General features: G+C 51.9%; 3 protein-coding genes across 5 annotated transcripts in view; 1 reads left to right on the top strand and 2 right to left on the bottom strand.

The window, feature by feature from the left end:
• The window catches only part of CACNA1F (calcium voltage-gated channel subunit alpha1 F), a 28,514-nt gene extending 24,750 nt beyond the window's left edge, over positions 1-3,764 (bottom strand). Inside the window, exons 1-6 of one of the 3 annotated variants that reach the window (XM_030806564.1) lie at positions 3,684-3,764; positions 2,075-2,324; positions 1,599-1,704; positions 1,247-1,386; positions 865-1,007; positions 618-770 (exon numbers count right to left, since the gene is read on the bottom strand). In XM_030806564.1, coding sequence (XP_030662424.1) covers positions 618-770; positions 865-1,007; positions 1,247-1,386; positions 1,599-1,704; positions 2,075-2,324; positions 3,684-3,708 — 817 coding nt within the window. In that variant the 5' untranslated portion in view covers positions 3,709-3,764. Of the gene's footprint in view, positions 1-617; positions 771-864; positions 1,008-1,246; positions 1,387-1,598; positions 1,705-2,074; positions 2,325-3,643 lie in introns of all 3 variants that reach the window. The other 2 variants (XM_030806565.1, XM_030806563.1) reach the window with 2 other exon arrangements.
• Positions 3,765-4,319: 555 nt separating this feature from the next.
• LOC100606388 (heat shock protein beta-1) lies at positions 4,320-4,886 on the bottom strand. The gene is given in 3 exon segments (XM_012498702.2): positions 4,320-4,726; positions 4,729-4,784; positions 4,786-4,886. Coding segments are annotated over 3 exon segments (564 nt in total).
• Positions 4,887-5,800: 914 nt separating this feature from the next.
• CCDC22 (coiled-coil domain containing 22) overlaps positions 5,801-17,436 on the top strand; it is a 15,811-nt gene continuing 4,175 nt past the window's right edge. The window contains exons 1-6 of the mRNA XM_030807241.1: positions 5,801-6,069; positions 7,439-7,616; positions 12,507-12,639; positions 13,375-13,481; positions 13,607-13,673; positions 13,772-13,950. Of these exons, the coding sequence (XP_030663101.1) occupies positions 6,020-6,069; positions 7,439-7,616; positions 12,507-12,639; positions 13,375-13,481; positions 13,607-13,673; positions 13,772-13,950 (714 nt within the window). The 5' untranslated portion in view covers positions 5,801-6,019. The remainder of the gene's footprint in view (positions 6,070-7,438; positions 7,617-12,506; positions 12,640-13,374; positions 13,482-13,606; positions 13,674-13,771; positions 13,951-17,436) is intronic.

Below are 17,436 nucleotides of genomic sequence, written 5' to 3'. Positions count from 1 at the left end.
TATTTTTTATGATTTTTTTTTGTTTGTTTGTTTTTGTTTTGAGACGGAGTCTTGCTCTGTCGCCCAGGCTGGAGTGCAGTGGCGTATCTCGGCTCACTGCAAGCTCCGCCTCCCACGTTCACGCCATTCTCCTGCCTCAGCCTCAGGTTCACGCCATTCTCCTGCCTCAGCCTCCCGAGTAGCTGGGACTACAGGCGCCCGCCACCACGCCCGGCTACTTTTTTGTATTTTTTTTAGTAGAGGCGGGGTTTCACCGTGTTAGCCAGGATGGTCTCCTGACCTCGTGATCTGCCCGCCTCGGCCTCCCAAAGTGCTGGGATTACAGGCGCAGAGTCTTGTCTTAAGGGCAGGGCACTTGCACTTAAGTCTTAAGTGCGGGGCAGGACCTTAGCCTGTGGGTACAGTCTTGTGATGGGGCGGAACTATTAGCGAGGTGGGGTTGTAGTCTGATTTAGGGCAGAGTCTTGAATATATGGGTGGGACTTGGTTATCTGGGGATGGAACCTGAGCCTGGGGGCGGAATCTTGTGCATTTCAGTGGGTTTCCCTGAGTGCAGCATTGGATCTAGGAACCAGAGGAGGGGGCATGTTCTGCCTAGGAGGGGCGGGCCGACTAACCGGATCCCAGGAAGTAGCACGTCTTGTGCATTCGTCCAAGGAACAGCTCGAGCCCAATGATGGCATAAATGATGATGACGAAGAGCACGAGCAGTGCAATGTGCAGCAGCGGCACCAGAGCCTTCATGATGGAATTGAGCACTATGTGCAGGCCTGCGGGGAGGGAGGGGGAGGCAGAAATAAGGGCGGGGTCAGCTCAGCCCCATCCCCACCCTCCACCTCCGACCTCGGGGGATGTGCCACTCACTCGGGACCCCAGACACCAGCCTCAGTGGCCGCAGCACCCGAAACGCCCTCAATGCCTTCACATCGAAGCCTCCTGGCTTTCCCCCGGTGTGCGGGGCGTCGCCTGGCCGTCCGGGGCCCTGCTCCAGCAGCACGCTGAACAGCCTGATGGGGAAGCACCGGGCAGGGAGGCGGAGGTCAGGCCTTGGGATTCCCCCCTCCACCCTAACCTTCTCAGAAAAGCACAAGTCCCGTAACTAGAAATAGAAATGGGTTTTAATAATATTCTTGATTCTGGCTGCCGAATGGGGGCGGTCTGAAAGAGTCGCTTTCCTGAGCCCAGAATTCAGCGGGCCTGACGGTAGGAAGGCGACTAGGGTGGGGTGCCTCCCGCAGACGCGCACCCGACCACGACGATGATGAAGTCGAGTAGGTTCCAGCCATTGCGGATGTAGGCGCTGGGGTGGAGCACCAGCCCGTAGGCCACGATCTTGAGCACCGTCTCCACAGTGAAAATCACCAGGAATACGTACTCCACCTGCTCCTGGGGGTGGGACCGGGGGGCGGGGCGGGAAGTCGGGGAGTTATTTGAAGGCGGGGTTTGACGGGGGAGTGGGGAGCATAGTCAGGACCGAGGGTGGGGCTGAGCCAGGCAGGGCCATCCGGGTCAGAGAGGGGGCGGGGTCTGGCTGGAAGGAGTGAGCTCTACTGGGGCTGTATCTGGCTGGGAACTGGCTGAGGCGGGGCGGGCCTTACCAGGTTGTGGTTGGCAGTGTTGGAGTCGTCCTCAGGGAAGGGGATGTAAACTCCCAGGGCCACGCAGTTGGCAAAGATGGTCAGCAGGATGAGGATGTCGAAGGGCCTCAGGTGGACACAGTCAAGGACCCTGGCAGAGTGGCATTGGAACCCCCCCACTCCCTTGGGGACCTCCCACCCAGTGCTGACCCTTGACGCCCAAGGTGACAGGTCCTGGCATTCTTGACCCCTGCCCTGACAAGGCCTTGACTTTGTCCCTCCTGGAAACCTTAACCATCCCCAACTCTTGCTGTGATTCAGTCCTTGACTCTTGAACGCTGGTGACCTTTGCCTTTCTGAACCCGCCCCCCAGTCCAGTTCTTGACTCTTGACCCTGATGACCTCAGACCTCCTCTATTCCAGCCCTGACCCAATTCTTTACTCCTGGTACCCTGATGACCCTTACCCCTGGGCCCCGCCCCTGCCTTCCAGGATGCTTCCACTCCACGATGCTGATGCAGGACCGTCGCAGAGGATTGGCCAGGGTGAGGCAGAAGAGTGCCCGAGGTGACCGCTGGGCACTGGCCACTGCCACTGTCTTGTGCTTGCTGTGCTGGTTTCTTCGCTTAGGGGTCCCTAGGCCTGATGCCCCACTGCTTTCACCTTCCACAGCTGGGGGCCCGGGGCACAGCCCCCATTCGGAACCAGGGCCTGCCCCATTGGCTGGACTGGGATCTGGGGTGGTGTCTATATGGAGAAACTGCGTCAGGGAGGGACAGGGTATTGGGGCAATTGTGGCTGCTTCCTACCTGATCCTGTCCCTCTGTTTGAAGGAAGGAGAGAAGAGCATGGAAAATTAGGGAGAACTGGGAGTAGCTGGGTTAAGGACTGGGAAGTAAGAGTGTTCGAATTAAGATTAGGGCTAGAGTGAGAGTTTATAGGGGAGTGAAGGTGAGATTACTTTTCCAAGTGAAGTAGGGTTTGGTGTTTAAGTTGGGGGTAGAGTTTAAATTGCCATGGGGTGGGTGAATTTAAGGTTAAATTTGAGTGGTGGGTTTTGGGTTAGGGGGCGGAGGGGTTTAAATATAGGTAGGAGTGGAGTTTTGTCTAAGGGTTAGGACTGGGTATTTTGAATTGGAATTAGAATTAGGATACAGGTTAGGGTTGAAGTTGAGTTTTGAGTGGGACTTGAATTTTGCATTGGGGTTTTCAGCTAAGGCCACTTCCAGTTCCCATGGTCTCGTTTCAGCCTCAGAGGGGCGGTAGATTGGCCTGGTTAAGATTCCCAGCTTTGGAGGAAACAAGGTGCCTGAGTTTAAATCCTGACTTTACCACTTGGTAGCTATGTGTTGCCTTGGGCAAATTATGTAATCTCTTTGAGCCTCAGTTTCCTTATCTGTATAATAAGGATGATAATAACAGTACCTAAAATGTAGCGGTGTTATGAGGATTAAATGAGTTCAGAATCAAAAGAATACCTGGCACATAGTGTTATTCCCATTTTGCAGATGAGAAAATTGAGAAGAAAAGGTTAAGTGACTTGCTGAGGTGGCTGAATGGGGAGTCACACCCAGTCTAACTCCAGAGCCCTCATGGCTTACTACCACCATCAAGTATGTGTTCTCTCTCTTTCTCTCTCTCTCTCTTTTTTTTTAAAGGGTCTGTGCACTTTCCGGAAAGTCAGAGACTGCAACCACTAACAGTATTGACATCCCGGGGTTGAGGTTGAGGTTAGGTGACTTTAGGTCTGTATCTGGGGTGGGGTTTAGACTCTAACAGGGGTTTGCCTTCTGGCTGGTAGAGTTTGTGTTAGGTTTCAGGTGGGCGTTTGGATAGGAGTCAGAGCCAGGATTGAGGTTGGGTTTCCTTTGGGAACTAAGGCTGTGGATGAGGCTGAGAGGCCATGGGGGTTGGTGTCTGGGTCAGGCTGAGCGTTAGGGCTCTGGTGGCAGAGAGGCTGTTTGGGGCTGGCTGGGATGGGGAACAGGGTGATGTGGTTCTTGTCCCCTAGAGGCTCTCTGGGGGTGGGGTCTGGGTGGGCAATGAGTGGGTCAGAGGGGCTCTACCTTGCTCCAAGGGTCTGCAGGGATGGAAGGATTCTCTCACCTTTCCCACCTTCAGATGCCGACATCTTCCTTTCGAGATTGAAGGGCCATCTGCACACAACCCCCCTCTCTTCCCCCAGCTTTGGAGGGATTAAGGCCACAGGGCGGGGCAATAACAGTGTCGTATGGCAGGGTGGTGGTGGGGGTGCAAATGGGACATTTGTAGGCCAGAGCCTGGCAACAGATGAAATGTTTACCAAATATATACCTGCAGCAAACAGTCAAACTAAAATAAGAAACACGATGTCATTTTCCAATAGTATATGGAATTCGAAGTATGTGGGAGAAACCTAATATATGTGCAATATCTCTATGGAAAAAAGATAAAATATTATCAATTATTATTATTATTTTTAGAGACAGGGTCTTGCTCTGTCACCCAGGCTGGAGTGCAGTGGCGTGATCATAGCTCACAGTAGCGTTGAATTCCTGTGCTCAAGTGATCCTCTGGCCTCAGCCTCTGTAGCTGGGACTACAGGTGTGCACTACCATGCCCAACTAATTTTTTTTTTAAATTTTGGGTTGCTTCGAACTTTATTTGAGAACAACAGAAGATAAACGTATCAAAAGAACACACAGGTGGGTGCGGGGGCACAGCTAGTGGCGGCAGCCGGGGTGGGCATCCGGGCTAAGGCTTTTACTTGGCTGCAGACTGGTCGGATTTCGCAGCTTCTAGGCCCCCAAGCTGGGCCCGTGACTCCAAGGTGATCTCGTTGGACTGCGTGGCTAGCTTGGGCATGGGGGCCTCAGGGGACAGGGAGGAGGAGACCTTGGTGGGGTCCACACCGGGGGGCAGTGTGTATTTCCTGGTGAAGCATCGGGAGATGTAGCCATGCTTGTCCTGCCGCTCTTCGTGCTTGCCGGTGATCTCCACCACGCCATCCTTGGTCTTAACCGTCAGCTCGTTGGAGGCGAAGTGGTTGATGTCCAGGGACACGCGCCAGCGGTCCGCTGTGGGCCGGTTTTCTGAGATCCCGCTGCTGAGCTGCCGGCTGAGCGCGTGGCTGTAGGCTGGCGCAGGCACCGCGGGGCTCTCGACCGCGGCGGGGGCAGGGGGCGCACCTAGCGGGGCCAGCCGCTGGTGCCCAACCACTGCGACCAGCCCGAAGGCCTGGTCGAAGAGGCGACTGTGCGGGTACCAGTCGCGGAAGGGGTCCCAGCTGGGGTCCCGCAGGAGCGAGAAGGGGACGTGGCGCTCGGTCATGCTGGTTGGCTCTGCTGGGGGCGTCTGCTTGGACAAGCCTCAATTTTTTTTTTTTTTAAGAGATGGTGTCTTGCTGTATTGCCCATGCCGGTCTCAAACTCCTGACCTCAAGTGATCCTCCCGCCTTGGCCTCCAAAACTGCTGGGATTGCAGGCGCGCGTCGGCTGTTCAAGAAATGGTTATATAGATTTCTTTTGCTTTATTTATTTATTTAGAGACGGAGTCTCGCTCTGTTGCCCAGGCTGGAGTGTAATGGTGCAATCTCAGCTCATTGCCACCTTCGCCTCCCCAGTTCAAGTGATTCTCCTGCCTCAGCCTCCCGAGTAGCTGGGACTACAGGCATGTGCCACCATGCCTGGCTAATTTTTCTCGTTTTAGTAGAGAGGGGGTTTCACCATGTTGGCCAGGCTGGTCTCGAACTCCTGACCTCAGGTGATCCACCCGACTCGGCCTCCCAAAGTGCTGGGATTACAGGCGTGAGCCACTGCACCCAGCCGGTTACATAGATATTTGCTGTGTAATTATTCTTTGGAGTGTACAAATGTGTATCATATTAAAGCATTTATTGAATGCATGAACACTAGTAACTATAACTTACATAGTGCTTTCTTATCTTATGTGTCAGGCACATAGTACAACGTGGTTTATATAAATTAATTCTGTTTTAATCCTAAAAAGCAGGTACTGTCAATAGTCCCATTTTACAGATGAGGAGACTAAGACACAGGGAGGTAGTCGCTTTGTGTTAAAATTCTGCCCTTAATGTGTACACTTTTATAGCCTAGAAGATGAATGCCGCCTTAAACGAATGAGTCAAGAAGCCCCTTTCTGTCCGGCGTCTCCACTCCCCACCACACGGGTTGTTCCTTTCTCTCTTGGAAGAGCCCACTGGACTGCAGGTGGAAGAACTACAACTCCCAGCAGCTATTGCAAGCTCAACCTCCGTGCACACTCACCCCAGGCCTCACATCCGGCATGCGCCGTGCTCGCTCACAGAACTACACTTTCCAACTCTCCCCACACGGCCCGTGACACTCTGTGGACCGCGAGCACGCAGCAGGGTTTCTACAGCTGCTCCCCACTTTCTCGGACCCAGTCCTGGACCCAGCCCCCGACTCCGACACGGCTCCACCATGGAGGAGGCGGACCGAATCCTCATCCATTCCCTGCGCCAGGCCGGCACGTAAGGACAGAGCCCCCGCCCACCCCCGAAGCCCACATCCGGGACTCTAAAGCCCAGGACCCCGTTTCCCGGGAACCTTAAAACCCGGGATCCTGACATTCAGGGCTCCAACTCCAGGATCCTAAGACCCTCATCCCCTTACACACACACACACACACACACCGCCCTCCCTGACACTGACATCAGAGGCCTCCCAAATCCTTTGACCATGATATTTGGTACACCCAAAGCTCTGGGACCTAGACACCTTGAGACGTTACAACCTTGAAACCTCGAGTACCGGAACCTGTAATCTGGGGAATCTTAACATCAGTACCCTGAGACCCTGTTATCTGGAGACCCTAAGACACCTGTGCCCTAAGAACCAGGGAGTGTAAAACCCCAGGACCCTGGCACTCAGGGACTCCAAAAAATCCCTGGACCAGATACTTGGGATCCTTCAAACTCCAGTTCCCCAAAGACCTGGGGCTTAAAAAAACCCAGGATTCTTTTTTTTTTTTTCCTTTTCCGTGATGGAGTCTCGCTCTGTCGCCTAGGCTGGAGTGCAGTGGCGTGATCTCAGCTCACTGCAGCCTCCACCTCCCAGGTTCAAGTGATTCTCCCACCTCAACCTCCTAAGTAGCTGGTATTACAGGCGTGCGCCACCATGCCCGGCTAATTTTTGTATTTTTAGCAGAGACAGGGTTTCGCCATGTTGGTCAGGCTGGTCTCCAACTCCTGACCTCAAGTGATCTGCCCGCCTCCGCCTCCCAAAGTGCTGGGATTACAGGTGTGAGCCACCGTGCCCAGCCAAAAAACCCCAGGATTCTAAAATCTGACATCAACATTTGGTCACCCTGACGCACGAAGACTCCTCCGTTCAGGGGCCCTAAAAACCCAGGATGCCAACATCTAGGGAGTCTGATTTTTGTATTGCTTGAAACTAGGTGGTCTTGATATTCAGGGATCTTGATACCCAGGGACCCTGACATTTGGAACTTCTGAAAACAGCAGCCTCCTAAACTCTAGTCTTCTCAAAACTCTAGCAGCTCAATATGTATGCAAAGAACATACTATCTGGGAACCAAGAAATCCAGAGATTGTGCCACCTGGACCCTTTCACCTTCCCAGACTCCCAAATTTTGATATTTTTCTAAACTGAGTTCTCTTCCACCCACTGTTCTCCTACTCCAAGATCTTAGGTCCTGAGGACTTCCCTAGTTCCTCGTTTTCCAAATGGAAGTCACAGTCACCAACATCCAGGATCTGTCTGAACTGTAGGCATCCTCCCTGCCCCTACCCTGGTGCTAGTGTTTCCAAAAGGCTGCAGGGCTCAGCCTGATCCCTGTTGCCTGACTATTCCTGCGATCAAGCCGGTCCCCTTCTTCAGGGCAGTTCCTCCAGATGTGCAGACCTTGCGCGCCTTCACCACTGAGCTGGTTGTAGAGGCTGTGGTCCGCTGCCTGCGTGTGATCAACCCTGCCGTGGGCTCTGGCCTCAGCCCCCTGCTGCCTCTTGCCATGTCTGCCCGGTTCCGCCTGGCCATGAGCCTGGCTCAGGCCTGCATGGTGAGTGGCCCTCCTCCTAATGCTCACATCCTCTTCCTTCCTCTTTTACAAAGTAACCAAGCTCCTTTGCAACACTTGCCTTTCCTCTGCAACACTTGCCTTTCCTCTGCAACACTTGCTTTTCCTCTGCAACACTTGCTTTCCTCTGCAACACTTGCCTTTCCTCTGCAACACTTGCCTTTCCTCTGCAACACTTGCCTTTCCTCTGCAACACTTGCCTTTCCTCTGCAACACTTGCCTTTCCTCTGCAACACTTGCCTTTCCTCTGTCACTTTTCCTATGGCTTAGTTTTCATTAGTGGTTAAGGCTGCTGACTGTACGGTCAAACTGCCTGAGTAGTTTAAGATCCTAGCCCCACCACTTGGTAACTGTGTGACCCTAACCCTTCCGGGCCCCAGTTTTCCTATTTGTGAAATGGAGATGATAAATGTAGGGCTGTTATGAGGAGCAAATGAGTTTATCCAGTTTGCACCTGGGCTGCTCCTGGCTTCTATGTTTTAAATTTAGCTGCAAAATACCACCCCCACCCCATAGTATCCATTTCCTAGTTCCAGAAAATACTCTGTCTGGGTCCTATACTCCTAAACTAATCGCTGTGATTGGCCCAGTCTGGATGACATGGTCATTCCTTTTTTTTTTTTTTTTTTTTTTTTTTTGAGACGGAATCTCACTTTGTCGCCCAAGCTGGAGTGCAGTGGTGCAATCTTGGCGCACTGCAACCTTTGCCTCCCGGGTTCAAGCGATTCTCCTGCCTCAGCCTCCCGAGTAGCTGGGACTATAGGCATGTGCCACCACATCCAACTAATTTTTGTGTTTTTGGTAGAGATGGGGTTTCACCATGTTGGCCAGGATGGTTTTAATCTCTTGACCTCATGATCCACCTGCCTTGGGCTCCCAAAGTGCTGGGATTACAGGACTGAGCCACTGTGCCCAGCCTTTTCTTTTTTTTTCTTTCTTTCTTTTTTTTTTGATATGAAGTCTCTCTCTGTCACCCAAGCTGGAATGCAGTGGCGCGATCTCGGCTCACTGCGACCTCCGTCTCCTGGGTTCAAGTGATTCTCCTGCCTCAGCCTCCCGAGTAGCTGGGACTACAGGCATGCACCACCATGCCCGGTTAATTTTTGTATTTTTAGTAGAGACAAGGTTTCACTATGTTGGCTAGGCTGGTCTTGAACTCCTGACCTCGTGATCTGCCCACTTCGGCCTCCCAAAGTGCTGGGATTACAGGCGTGAGTCACCGCGCCCGGCCGACACGGTCATTCCTATAGGACACTGTGATTAGCCGCTCCTTCAGGATCCCATGGAGTTGGGATAAGGATGATTACCCAAAGGAAGGCATGCTGGTTACCTAAAAGAGTGTCTGCTACATTACCTCTGTGGGAACCATATATCCTGCCTCTGCTAAGAGCAATTCCAACAATGTCTCTGTGACAGAATAAATAAAGTGCTTTTCTTTTAAAAAATATTTTAATTTTTTTAGAGGTAAGTGTCTTGCTATATTGCCCAGGCTGGTCTTGAACTCCTGGCCTCAAGAGATTCTCCTGCCTCTGCCTCACGAGTAGCTAGGACTATAGGCACATGCCACCCTGCCCGAGAATTTTTAAATTTTTTGTAGAGACGGGGTCTCACTTTTGTAGAGATGTTGCCCAGGCTGGTCTCAAGCTCCTGGCCTCAAGCAATCTTCCCGCCTTGGCCTCCTGAGTAGTTGGGACTACAGGCGTGCACCACTGTGCCTGGTAAAGAGCCATTCTGATGAAACACTTACCCATCCCCAATATAGAGCTGAGTCCAGGAGTCCAGTTCCTGTATTCAAGAGCTCCAAGTAATGCCACTCCCCCTGGCTCACTCACTCTGTGACTTTGGGCCAGTTTTTTTTTTTTTTTGAAGCCCAGGCTGGAATGCAGTGGTGCAATCTCGGCTTACTGCAACCTCCTCCACTTCCCGGGTTCAAGCAATTCTCCTGCCTCAGCCTCCCGAGTGGCTGGGATTACAGGTGTCTGCCACTGTGCCCGGCCAATTTTTTTGTATTTTTAGTGGAGACGGGGTTTCACCATCTTGGCCAGGCTGGTCTTGAACTCCTGACCTTGTGATCCACCCGCCTCAGCCTCCCAAAATGTTGGGATTACAGGTGTGAGCCACCGCGCCTGGCTCTCTTAACCTTTTTGAGGCTATGTTTCCACATGTGTAAAATGGGTATAAGAATTGTAGCTACTGTATAGGGTTGCTGTGAGGATTAAACCTGAGTTAATGTGTGAAAAGCTGGTTATAATAAACTTTACATAAATGGGATTACTATTATTGGATGGGTCTGATCTGGAACCTGTGGCTACATAGTGAATGGAAACACTTTGAACTGATCCAGGAAGTATATGGTGGTGGAGGGACGATAGAGTAACTACCGTGAAAACTTTCATTTAGATGTAGGGGACTGGGTGGCTAGAGTTGTTAAATTTGGGCCTTGCTTGTGCGGTCTCTGTCTCTTAGCAGCAAGTCTCAGCGCTCCATCCATCCCTTCGCTCTCAGGTTCACCCAGCTCTCAGGAGTTGTCACATTGTTCTCTCTGGGGCTCTTGGTGGCCTTATGAGGCAGGCAGTCTGTCCCCTGGCCCAGGACCATGTATTCTTAAGGTTAGCACTTAATGGGGGGAAGTTATGTCTTCTGTTTGCAGAGGAGAGTACACAGCAGGAGGCGTTGAGGTGGGGGCTCAGGCTTCCCGCAGTTCTCTGTTCTTCTCTCAGTGCTGTCTCTCTTGGATTTTGTTTACCTGCTTTTGCTTACATTGATTTTAGTGGGGGGTAGTAACTATGGCTTTTCCAGTGGCCAGGAGGTACATGTGGGCTGGGCACGTTGGCTCTTGCATGTAATCTCAGCACTTTGGGAGTCTGAGGTGGGAGGATCAGTTGAGCCCAGGAGCTCAAGATCAGCCTGGGCAACATAGTGAGACCCCCATCTCTACAAAAAAAAAAATAGCTGGGCATGGTGGCACACGCCTGTGGTCCCAGCTGCATGGGAGGCTGAGGTAGGAGGATTGCTTGAGCCTGGGAGGTCCAGGCTGCAGTGGGCTGTGATTGCGCCACTGCATTCTAGCCTGGGAAACAGAGTGAAACCCCATCTCCAGAAAAAAAAAAAAAAAGACTGGGGACGGTGGCTCCTGTAATTCCAGCACTTTGGGAGGTGGAGGCGGGCAGATCACCAGAGGTCAGGAGTTTGAGATCAGCCTGGCCAACATGGCGAAACCTTTTCTCTACTAAAAATACAAAAATTAGCTGGGTGTGGTGGCGCGTGCCTGTAATCCCAGCTACTCAGGAGGCTGAGGCAGGAGAATCGCTTGAACCCAGGAGGCAGAGGTTCCAGTGAGTCGAGATTGCACCACTGTACTCCAGCCTGGGTGACAGAGCAAGACTATTGTTTCCAAAGAAATAAAAAACAGGTACATATTGTTGTCTGGCCCCCAGCAGCCTTGGTTTACCAGCAGCAGGCAAAAGGGGTTCTCTTAATCCAGCTGTGTGCTGTCCCTGTAGCCCCCCCCTCAACTCAGCACTGCCATGTTCTGGCATCTTCCTCTTCATATGCCCTGCTCCTGGCAACAGTTTCTGCACCTTAGCCACCTCCATATTTTGGCACCTTCCCCACTCCTGGGATGAGTTTCTATATCAGTCATAGCTCTTTGATTGCAATATGTTGGAAAAAATCCAAAGTAAAACACCTTAAAAGCCAGTGGTTTTCATACTTATTTGACCTTGAGCCTCCAAAATAAATATATCTTGCATTGTGACCCAGTATACTCCTAAGTATAGAATAATGATGGCTTCTAAGTGTACTCTGTGCCAGGCCCTGTGGTAAGTAACATGGTGTTAACTCATTTAATTCTCAGGACAAGCTTCTGCTGTATGTACTGTTGGTATACCCTCTTTCAGATGAAGAAAGTGAAGCACAGAGGGGTTAAGTGATCTGCCTGAGGTCGTATAGTTGGTAAGAGGCAAAGCTTGGGTTTGAATCCAAGAAGTCTGCTTTCAGAGTCTATGCAGTTCCAAAGCAGTGGCAACTCTGGAAGAAAAAGGCTTTCCTAGGCCGGGTGTGGTGATTCCCACCGGTAATCCCAACACTTTGGGAGGCCGAGGTGGGCAGATTGCTTGAGCTCAGGAGTTTGAGACCAGCCTGGCCAACATGGTGAAGCCCTGTCTGCACTAAAAATACAAAAATTAGCCGGGTGTGGTGGCACGCACCTGTAATCCCAGCTACTCGGGAGGCTGAGTGGGAGGATCACTTGAGCCCAGGAGGCAGAGGTTCCAGTGAGCCAAGATCACGCTACTGCACTCCAGCCTGAGCGACAGAGCGAGACCCTGTCTCAAAAAAAAAAAAAAAAAAAAAAAAAAAAGGGAAAAAGGCTTTCTTTCTCTCCTGGCCTGTTTCCTCAGTCCCCATCCAGAACCCTCGTGAGTCCTTTTGTTCTGAGCTATTGTGCTTCTGGTCTTTTTGGCCTATTTATTTTTAGGCACTCTTTCTATAATAGGTAGATTTGCTCTTTACCTATGATATGGGCTCCAAATATTTTTTCCCAACTTGTCATTAACTTTTGACTTTGCTTATTATATTTTTCTTTAAATATTTTCTTTCTTTTCGTGTATTCAAAAGTACCCATCTTTTCTTTTATGGCCTCTGGATTTTGAGTCATAGAAAGGCCAGAGCTTTAATCTTGTTTCTTGTTCTCTGTAGCGTTGACTGTCATCATGCTGTGGCTCCTCCCAGGGCCCAGAGGCCTTGGGGAGCCGGGGGAAGTTGGGAGGGTGGTGGTTAGTGAGAAAGTGGGAGCATTTTCAGCCTAGGCCCAAGTTTCCCAGGGCAGGAGGACCCTGCCTGCTTCCTGATAGCCCCCCCACCAACCCTCAGGACCTGGGCTATCCCTTGGAGCTTGGCTATCAGAACTTCCTCTACCCCAGTGAGCCTGACCTCCGAGACCTGCTTCTCTTCTTGGCTGAGCGTCTGCCCACCGATGCCTCTGAGGATGCAGACCAGCCTGCAGGTACTGGGTGTCTGGGGTGTGGGCGGGGGCGGTGAGGGGAGAGGAGGGCCTTCTGGGGGCTGTAGGGCTGAGAGAGGTAGAGGTGGTAAAAAGGTTGATGGGTAGGGGTGGCGGTATGTGCCTTCAGGAGAGCTAGGCGGGAGGATTAGGCATCAGAGGGGCTACAGGGCAGGGGGCAGGGGGCTGAGGTTGAGCTGAGCCCAGTGGTGCGTTGGTGCGGGGAAGGGCCTGTCTGACTCAACCCCTGTGCCCTCCCTCTCTCTCACTTTGCTCTAACCACTTGGGCCTCCTGGGTGCTACTCAAACATACCCCAGTACACTCCCACCTCTGCACCTTTGTATCGTTGGTTACCTTTCCCCTAGGTACCCTCATGGTTCACTCCCTTACCTCTTTGAGGTTAACCTCCTCTCCGCAGCCCTCTTCTGATCCTCGCCTAGCTGCAGTGTGGATAGTATTCAGGATCCTATTCATGATCTCTCTCCTCTGCTAGCTTGCCGGCTCCCTGAGGGCAGGGACCTTTATCCAGTTTGTTCCACGAAGTAGCCCTAGTGTCTAGAACAGCGACCTGTACATAGTAGGTGCTCAATGTTTGTTGAATGACTGAACGTGAGAACGCAAGCTGGATAGATGTGTATTTCTGGATGGGGGTCAGGAGTGGAGGCTGGTCTCCTAGGGTATGCCCTTTTGGATTTGCAGCATTGTCACCTGATTCACTTCCTCCCCATCCCCCATAGGTGACTCAGCTATTCTCCTCCGGGCCATTGGGAGCCAAATTCGGGACCAGCTGGCACTGCCTTGGGTCCCACCCCTCCTTCGCACTCCCAAGCTGCAGCACCTCCAGGTGAGACCCCTGACTCCCATGGATCTTCTCTTGTCCCCGTCTGGGTGCCCAGGGTTTTGGCCCCCTACCCCTGGCGACCCTCATCCCACTTCACCCTGGAGGTTCTGAGCCTGCTCTCCCACCAGGGCTCGGCCCTCCAGAAGCCCTTCCATGCCAGCAGGCTGGTCGTGCCAGAATTGAGTTCCAGAGGCGGTGAGCATGAGGCTGTGGGGAGGGGTGAGGAGGAAGGTGGGGGGACCCTCATAGCGTTGCCATGCAGCAGGGCCAGCTGACTCTGTTCCTGCCTCCAGAGCCACGGGAGTTCCAGGCGAGTCCCCTGCTGCTTCCAGTCCCTACCCAGGTGCCTCAGCCTGTTGGAAGGGTGGCCTCGCTCCTCGAACACCATGCCCTGCAGCTCTGCCAGCAGACGGGCCGGGACCGGCCAGGGGATGAGGACTGGGTCCGCCGGACATCCCGCCTCCCACCTCAGGTACAGCCGGATGCCTGGCTCCCTGCTGTCTGGGCTGCTGCTCACTGACGCTCCCGCTGGTCCTCTGCTCCTCTTCTTCCCCACTTTGTCCCTCCCTTCCGTTGTTTCTCCTCTGTGTGTGCTTACCTAGCTCCCCACCTGAAAGAACACTGGAGTCAGAAAAAAGGAGAACCTGGGACAAGTTAGTATCCCTCCTCAGAGCCTTGGTTTCCTGTGCTAAAAAATCGGGTAGTAATAGTGCTCTCCTCTCAGGGCAGTACTTAGACTGAATAATGTGCGTGAGATTCCTGGCAACTGGAGCAGTCCGGATTGGCTACCTGCCTTCATCATTAATTCATTCATTCATTAATTCATTCATTCATTTGGAGTCTTGCTCTGTCATCCAGGCTGGAGTGCAGTGGTGTGATCTTGGCACACTGCAACCTCCATCTCCCAGGTTCAAGCGATTCTCCTGCCTCAGCCTCCCAAGTAGCTGGGATTACAGGCTTGCACCACTATACCTGGCTAATTTTTATATTTTTAGTAGAGACAGGGTTTTGCCATGTTGGCCAGGCTGGTCTCGAACTCCTGACCTCAGGTGATCTGCCCACCTCGGCCTCCCAAAGTGCTGGGATTACAGGCATTAGCCACCGCGCCCGGCCCTAATCTTTCTCTGTTTCTGCACTTGTCACTGGTGTTCATTTTTCTGGTTTCTAGGTTTTTGCACAATTTCTGCCTGTCCCCATTATTCTAGTTCTGTGTTTTTGCTGCTCCTCTTTCTTACCTCTCTGTCTCCTCATTTCTGTACTGAATTCCTCTCTCGCTCTGTCTACCTATCTGTTCCCCCTTCTCCTCTGTCCACTTCTTTATCTGTCCCCTCTTCTTCTCTGTGCACCTTTTTATCTGTGTCCCCTTCTGCTCTGTCCACCTCTGTATCTGTCCCCTTCCTTGCTGCCCACCTATATATCTGTCACCCCTCTGCCTCTGTTTACTTCTTAATCTCTCCTCTTCCTCTCTGTCCACCTCTGTATCTGTTGCCCCTTCCCTCTGTCCCCTTATCTCTCCCTTCTTCCTTTCTGTCCACCTCTGTATTTGTCCCTCCTCCCCTTCTGTCCATCTCTTTATCTGTCCCCTCTTCTTCTTTTTTTTTTGAGATGGGGTCTCGCTCTGTCACCCAGGCTGGACTACAATGGCATGATCAGGGCTCAAGGCAGCCTCAAATTCCCGGGCTCAAGCAATCTTCCCACCTCAGGCATCTGAGTAGCTGGGTCTACAGGTGCGTGCGCCTGGCTCATTTTTGTATTTTTTGTAGAGATGGGGTTTTGCCATGTTGACCAGGCTGGTCTCGAACTCCTGACCTGAAGCAATCTGCCCACCTTGGCCTCCCAAAGTGCTGGGATTACAGGCATGAGCCACCATGCCCAGCCCCCTCTTCTTCTCTATCCACCTCTTTGTCCCCTCTTCTTCTCTATCCATCTCTGTATCTGTCCCCTCTTCCCCTCTGTCCCCTTATCTGTCCCCTCTTCCTCTCTGTCCACCCCTGCATCTGTCCCCTCCTTCTCTCTGTCCACCTCTCTGTCACCCCTCTCCCTCTGTCCATTTCTTTATCTGTCCCCTTTTCCTCTCTGTCCACTTCTCTTTTTCCCTCCCTCCATTCTGCTCTCCTATTTCTTTTTTTTTTTTTTTTGAGACGGAGTCTTGCTCTGTGCCCCAGGCTGGAGTGCTGTGGCGCGATCTCGGCTCACTGCAAGCTCCGCCTCCCGGGTTCACGCCATTCTCCTGCCTCAGCCTCCCGAGTAGCTGGGACTACAGGCGCCCGCCACCACGCCCGGCTAATTTTTTGTATTTTTAGTAGAGACGGGGTTTCACCGTGTTAGCCAGGATGGTCTCGATCTCCTGACCTCGTGATCCGCCCGCCTCGGCCTCCCAAAGTGCTGGGATTACAGGCTTGAGCCACTGTGCCCGGCTCTGCTCTCCTATTTCTGTCCCCTCTTCCTCTGTGTTCACCCAGGTATCAGTACCCCTCCCCTTCTGTCCACCTCTGTATTTGGCCCCCCTCCCCTCTTTATCTCTTTATCTTTGCCTCTTTATCTGTGTCCTCTTCCTCCCTGTCCTCATCTCTGTCTGCCCCTCTTTTTCTCCACCTCTGTGTCGGCCCCCTCCTGGTCTGTCCACTTTTTTTATCTGTCCTCTCTTTCTGTCTTCACCTCTGTGTCTTTTTAAATTTTTATTTTTTTAATCATTATGATTTTTTGAGATGGAATCTCGCTCTGTCGCCCAGGCTGGAGTACAGTGGCACGATCTCAGCTCACTGCAATCTCTGCCTCCCGGGTTCAAGTGATTCTCCTGCCTCAGCCTCCCACGTAGCTAGGACTACAGGTGTGCGCAACCACGCCCAGCTAATTTTTGTATTTTTAGTAGAGACAGGGTTTCACCATGTTGGCCAGGATGGTCTCAATCTCGACCTCGTGATCCATCTGCCTCGGCCTCCCAAAGTGTTGTGATTACAGGCGTGAGCCACCATGCCTGGCCGTCTGTCTTTGTTTTTATATCTATAGTAATTTTCAAACATAAATGTAGAGAGAATATTCTAGTGAATCTTATGTACCATTTTGCCAGCTTTTCTTCATCTTTTCTCTCCCAACTTTTTCTTTGTTGCTGTATTATTTTAAAGCAAATCTCAGACATCATGTCATTTCAGCTCTAAATACTTAGGACTACATCTCTTAACTCATAAGGACATTCAGTTTTCAAGGTAACCACTGGACGATTTTCATGGCTAATGAAGTTAATAATGATATCTTGTGGGCTTTTTTTTTGTTGTTGTTGTTGTTTTTGAGATGGAGTCTCGCTCTGTTGCCCAGGCTGGAGTGCAATGGCGTGATCTCGCTTCACTGCAACCTCCACTTCCTGGGTTCAAGCCATTCTCCTGCCTCAGCCCCCCAAGTAGCTGTAATTACAGGAGTACACTAAGTTTTGTATTTTTAGTAGAGTCGGGGTTTTACCATGTTGGCCAGGCTGGTCTTGAACTCCTGACCTCAGGTGATCTACCTACCTTGGCCTTTCAAAGGGCTAGGATTATAGGCGTGAGCCACCGTACCCAGCCAACAATGATATCTTTTTTTTTTTTTTTTTTTTTTTTTTTGAGACGGAGTCTCGCTCTCTCACCCAGGCTGGAGTGCAGTGGCGCGATCTCGGCTCACTGCAAGCTCCGCCTCCCAGGTTCACGCCATTCTCCTGCCTCAGCCTCTCCGAGTAGCTGGGACTACAGGCACCCGCCACCACACCCGGCTAATTTTTTGTATTTTTAGTAGAGACGGGGTTTCACCGTGGTCTCGATCTCCTGACCTCGTGATCCACCCGCCTCGGCCTCCCAAAGTGCTGGGATTACAAGCGTGAGCCACCGCGCCCGGCCAACAATGATATCTTAATACCATCCAACACTTGAGTTCATAATCAGATTTTCCCAGTTATCTTGAAACTCTGTTCTTATCCCTCTCTTGCCTC

The sequence above is a fragment of the Nomascus leucogenys genome, chromosome X (genome assembly GCF_006542625.1).
Source record: "Nomascus leucogenys isolate Asia chromosome X, Asia_NLE_v1, whole genome shotgun sequence".
Taxonomy (NCBI): Eukaryota; Metazoa; Chordata; class Mammalia; order Primates; family Hylobatidae; genus Nomascus; species Nomascus leucogenys.
This window is presented reverse-complemented; position numbering and strand designations above follow the sequence as displayed.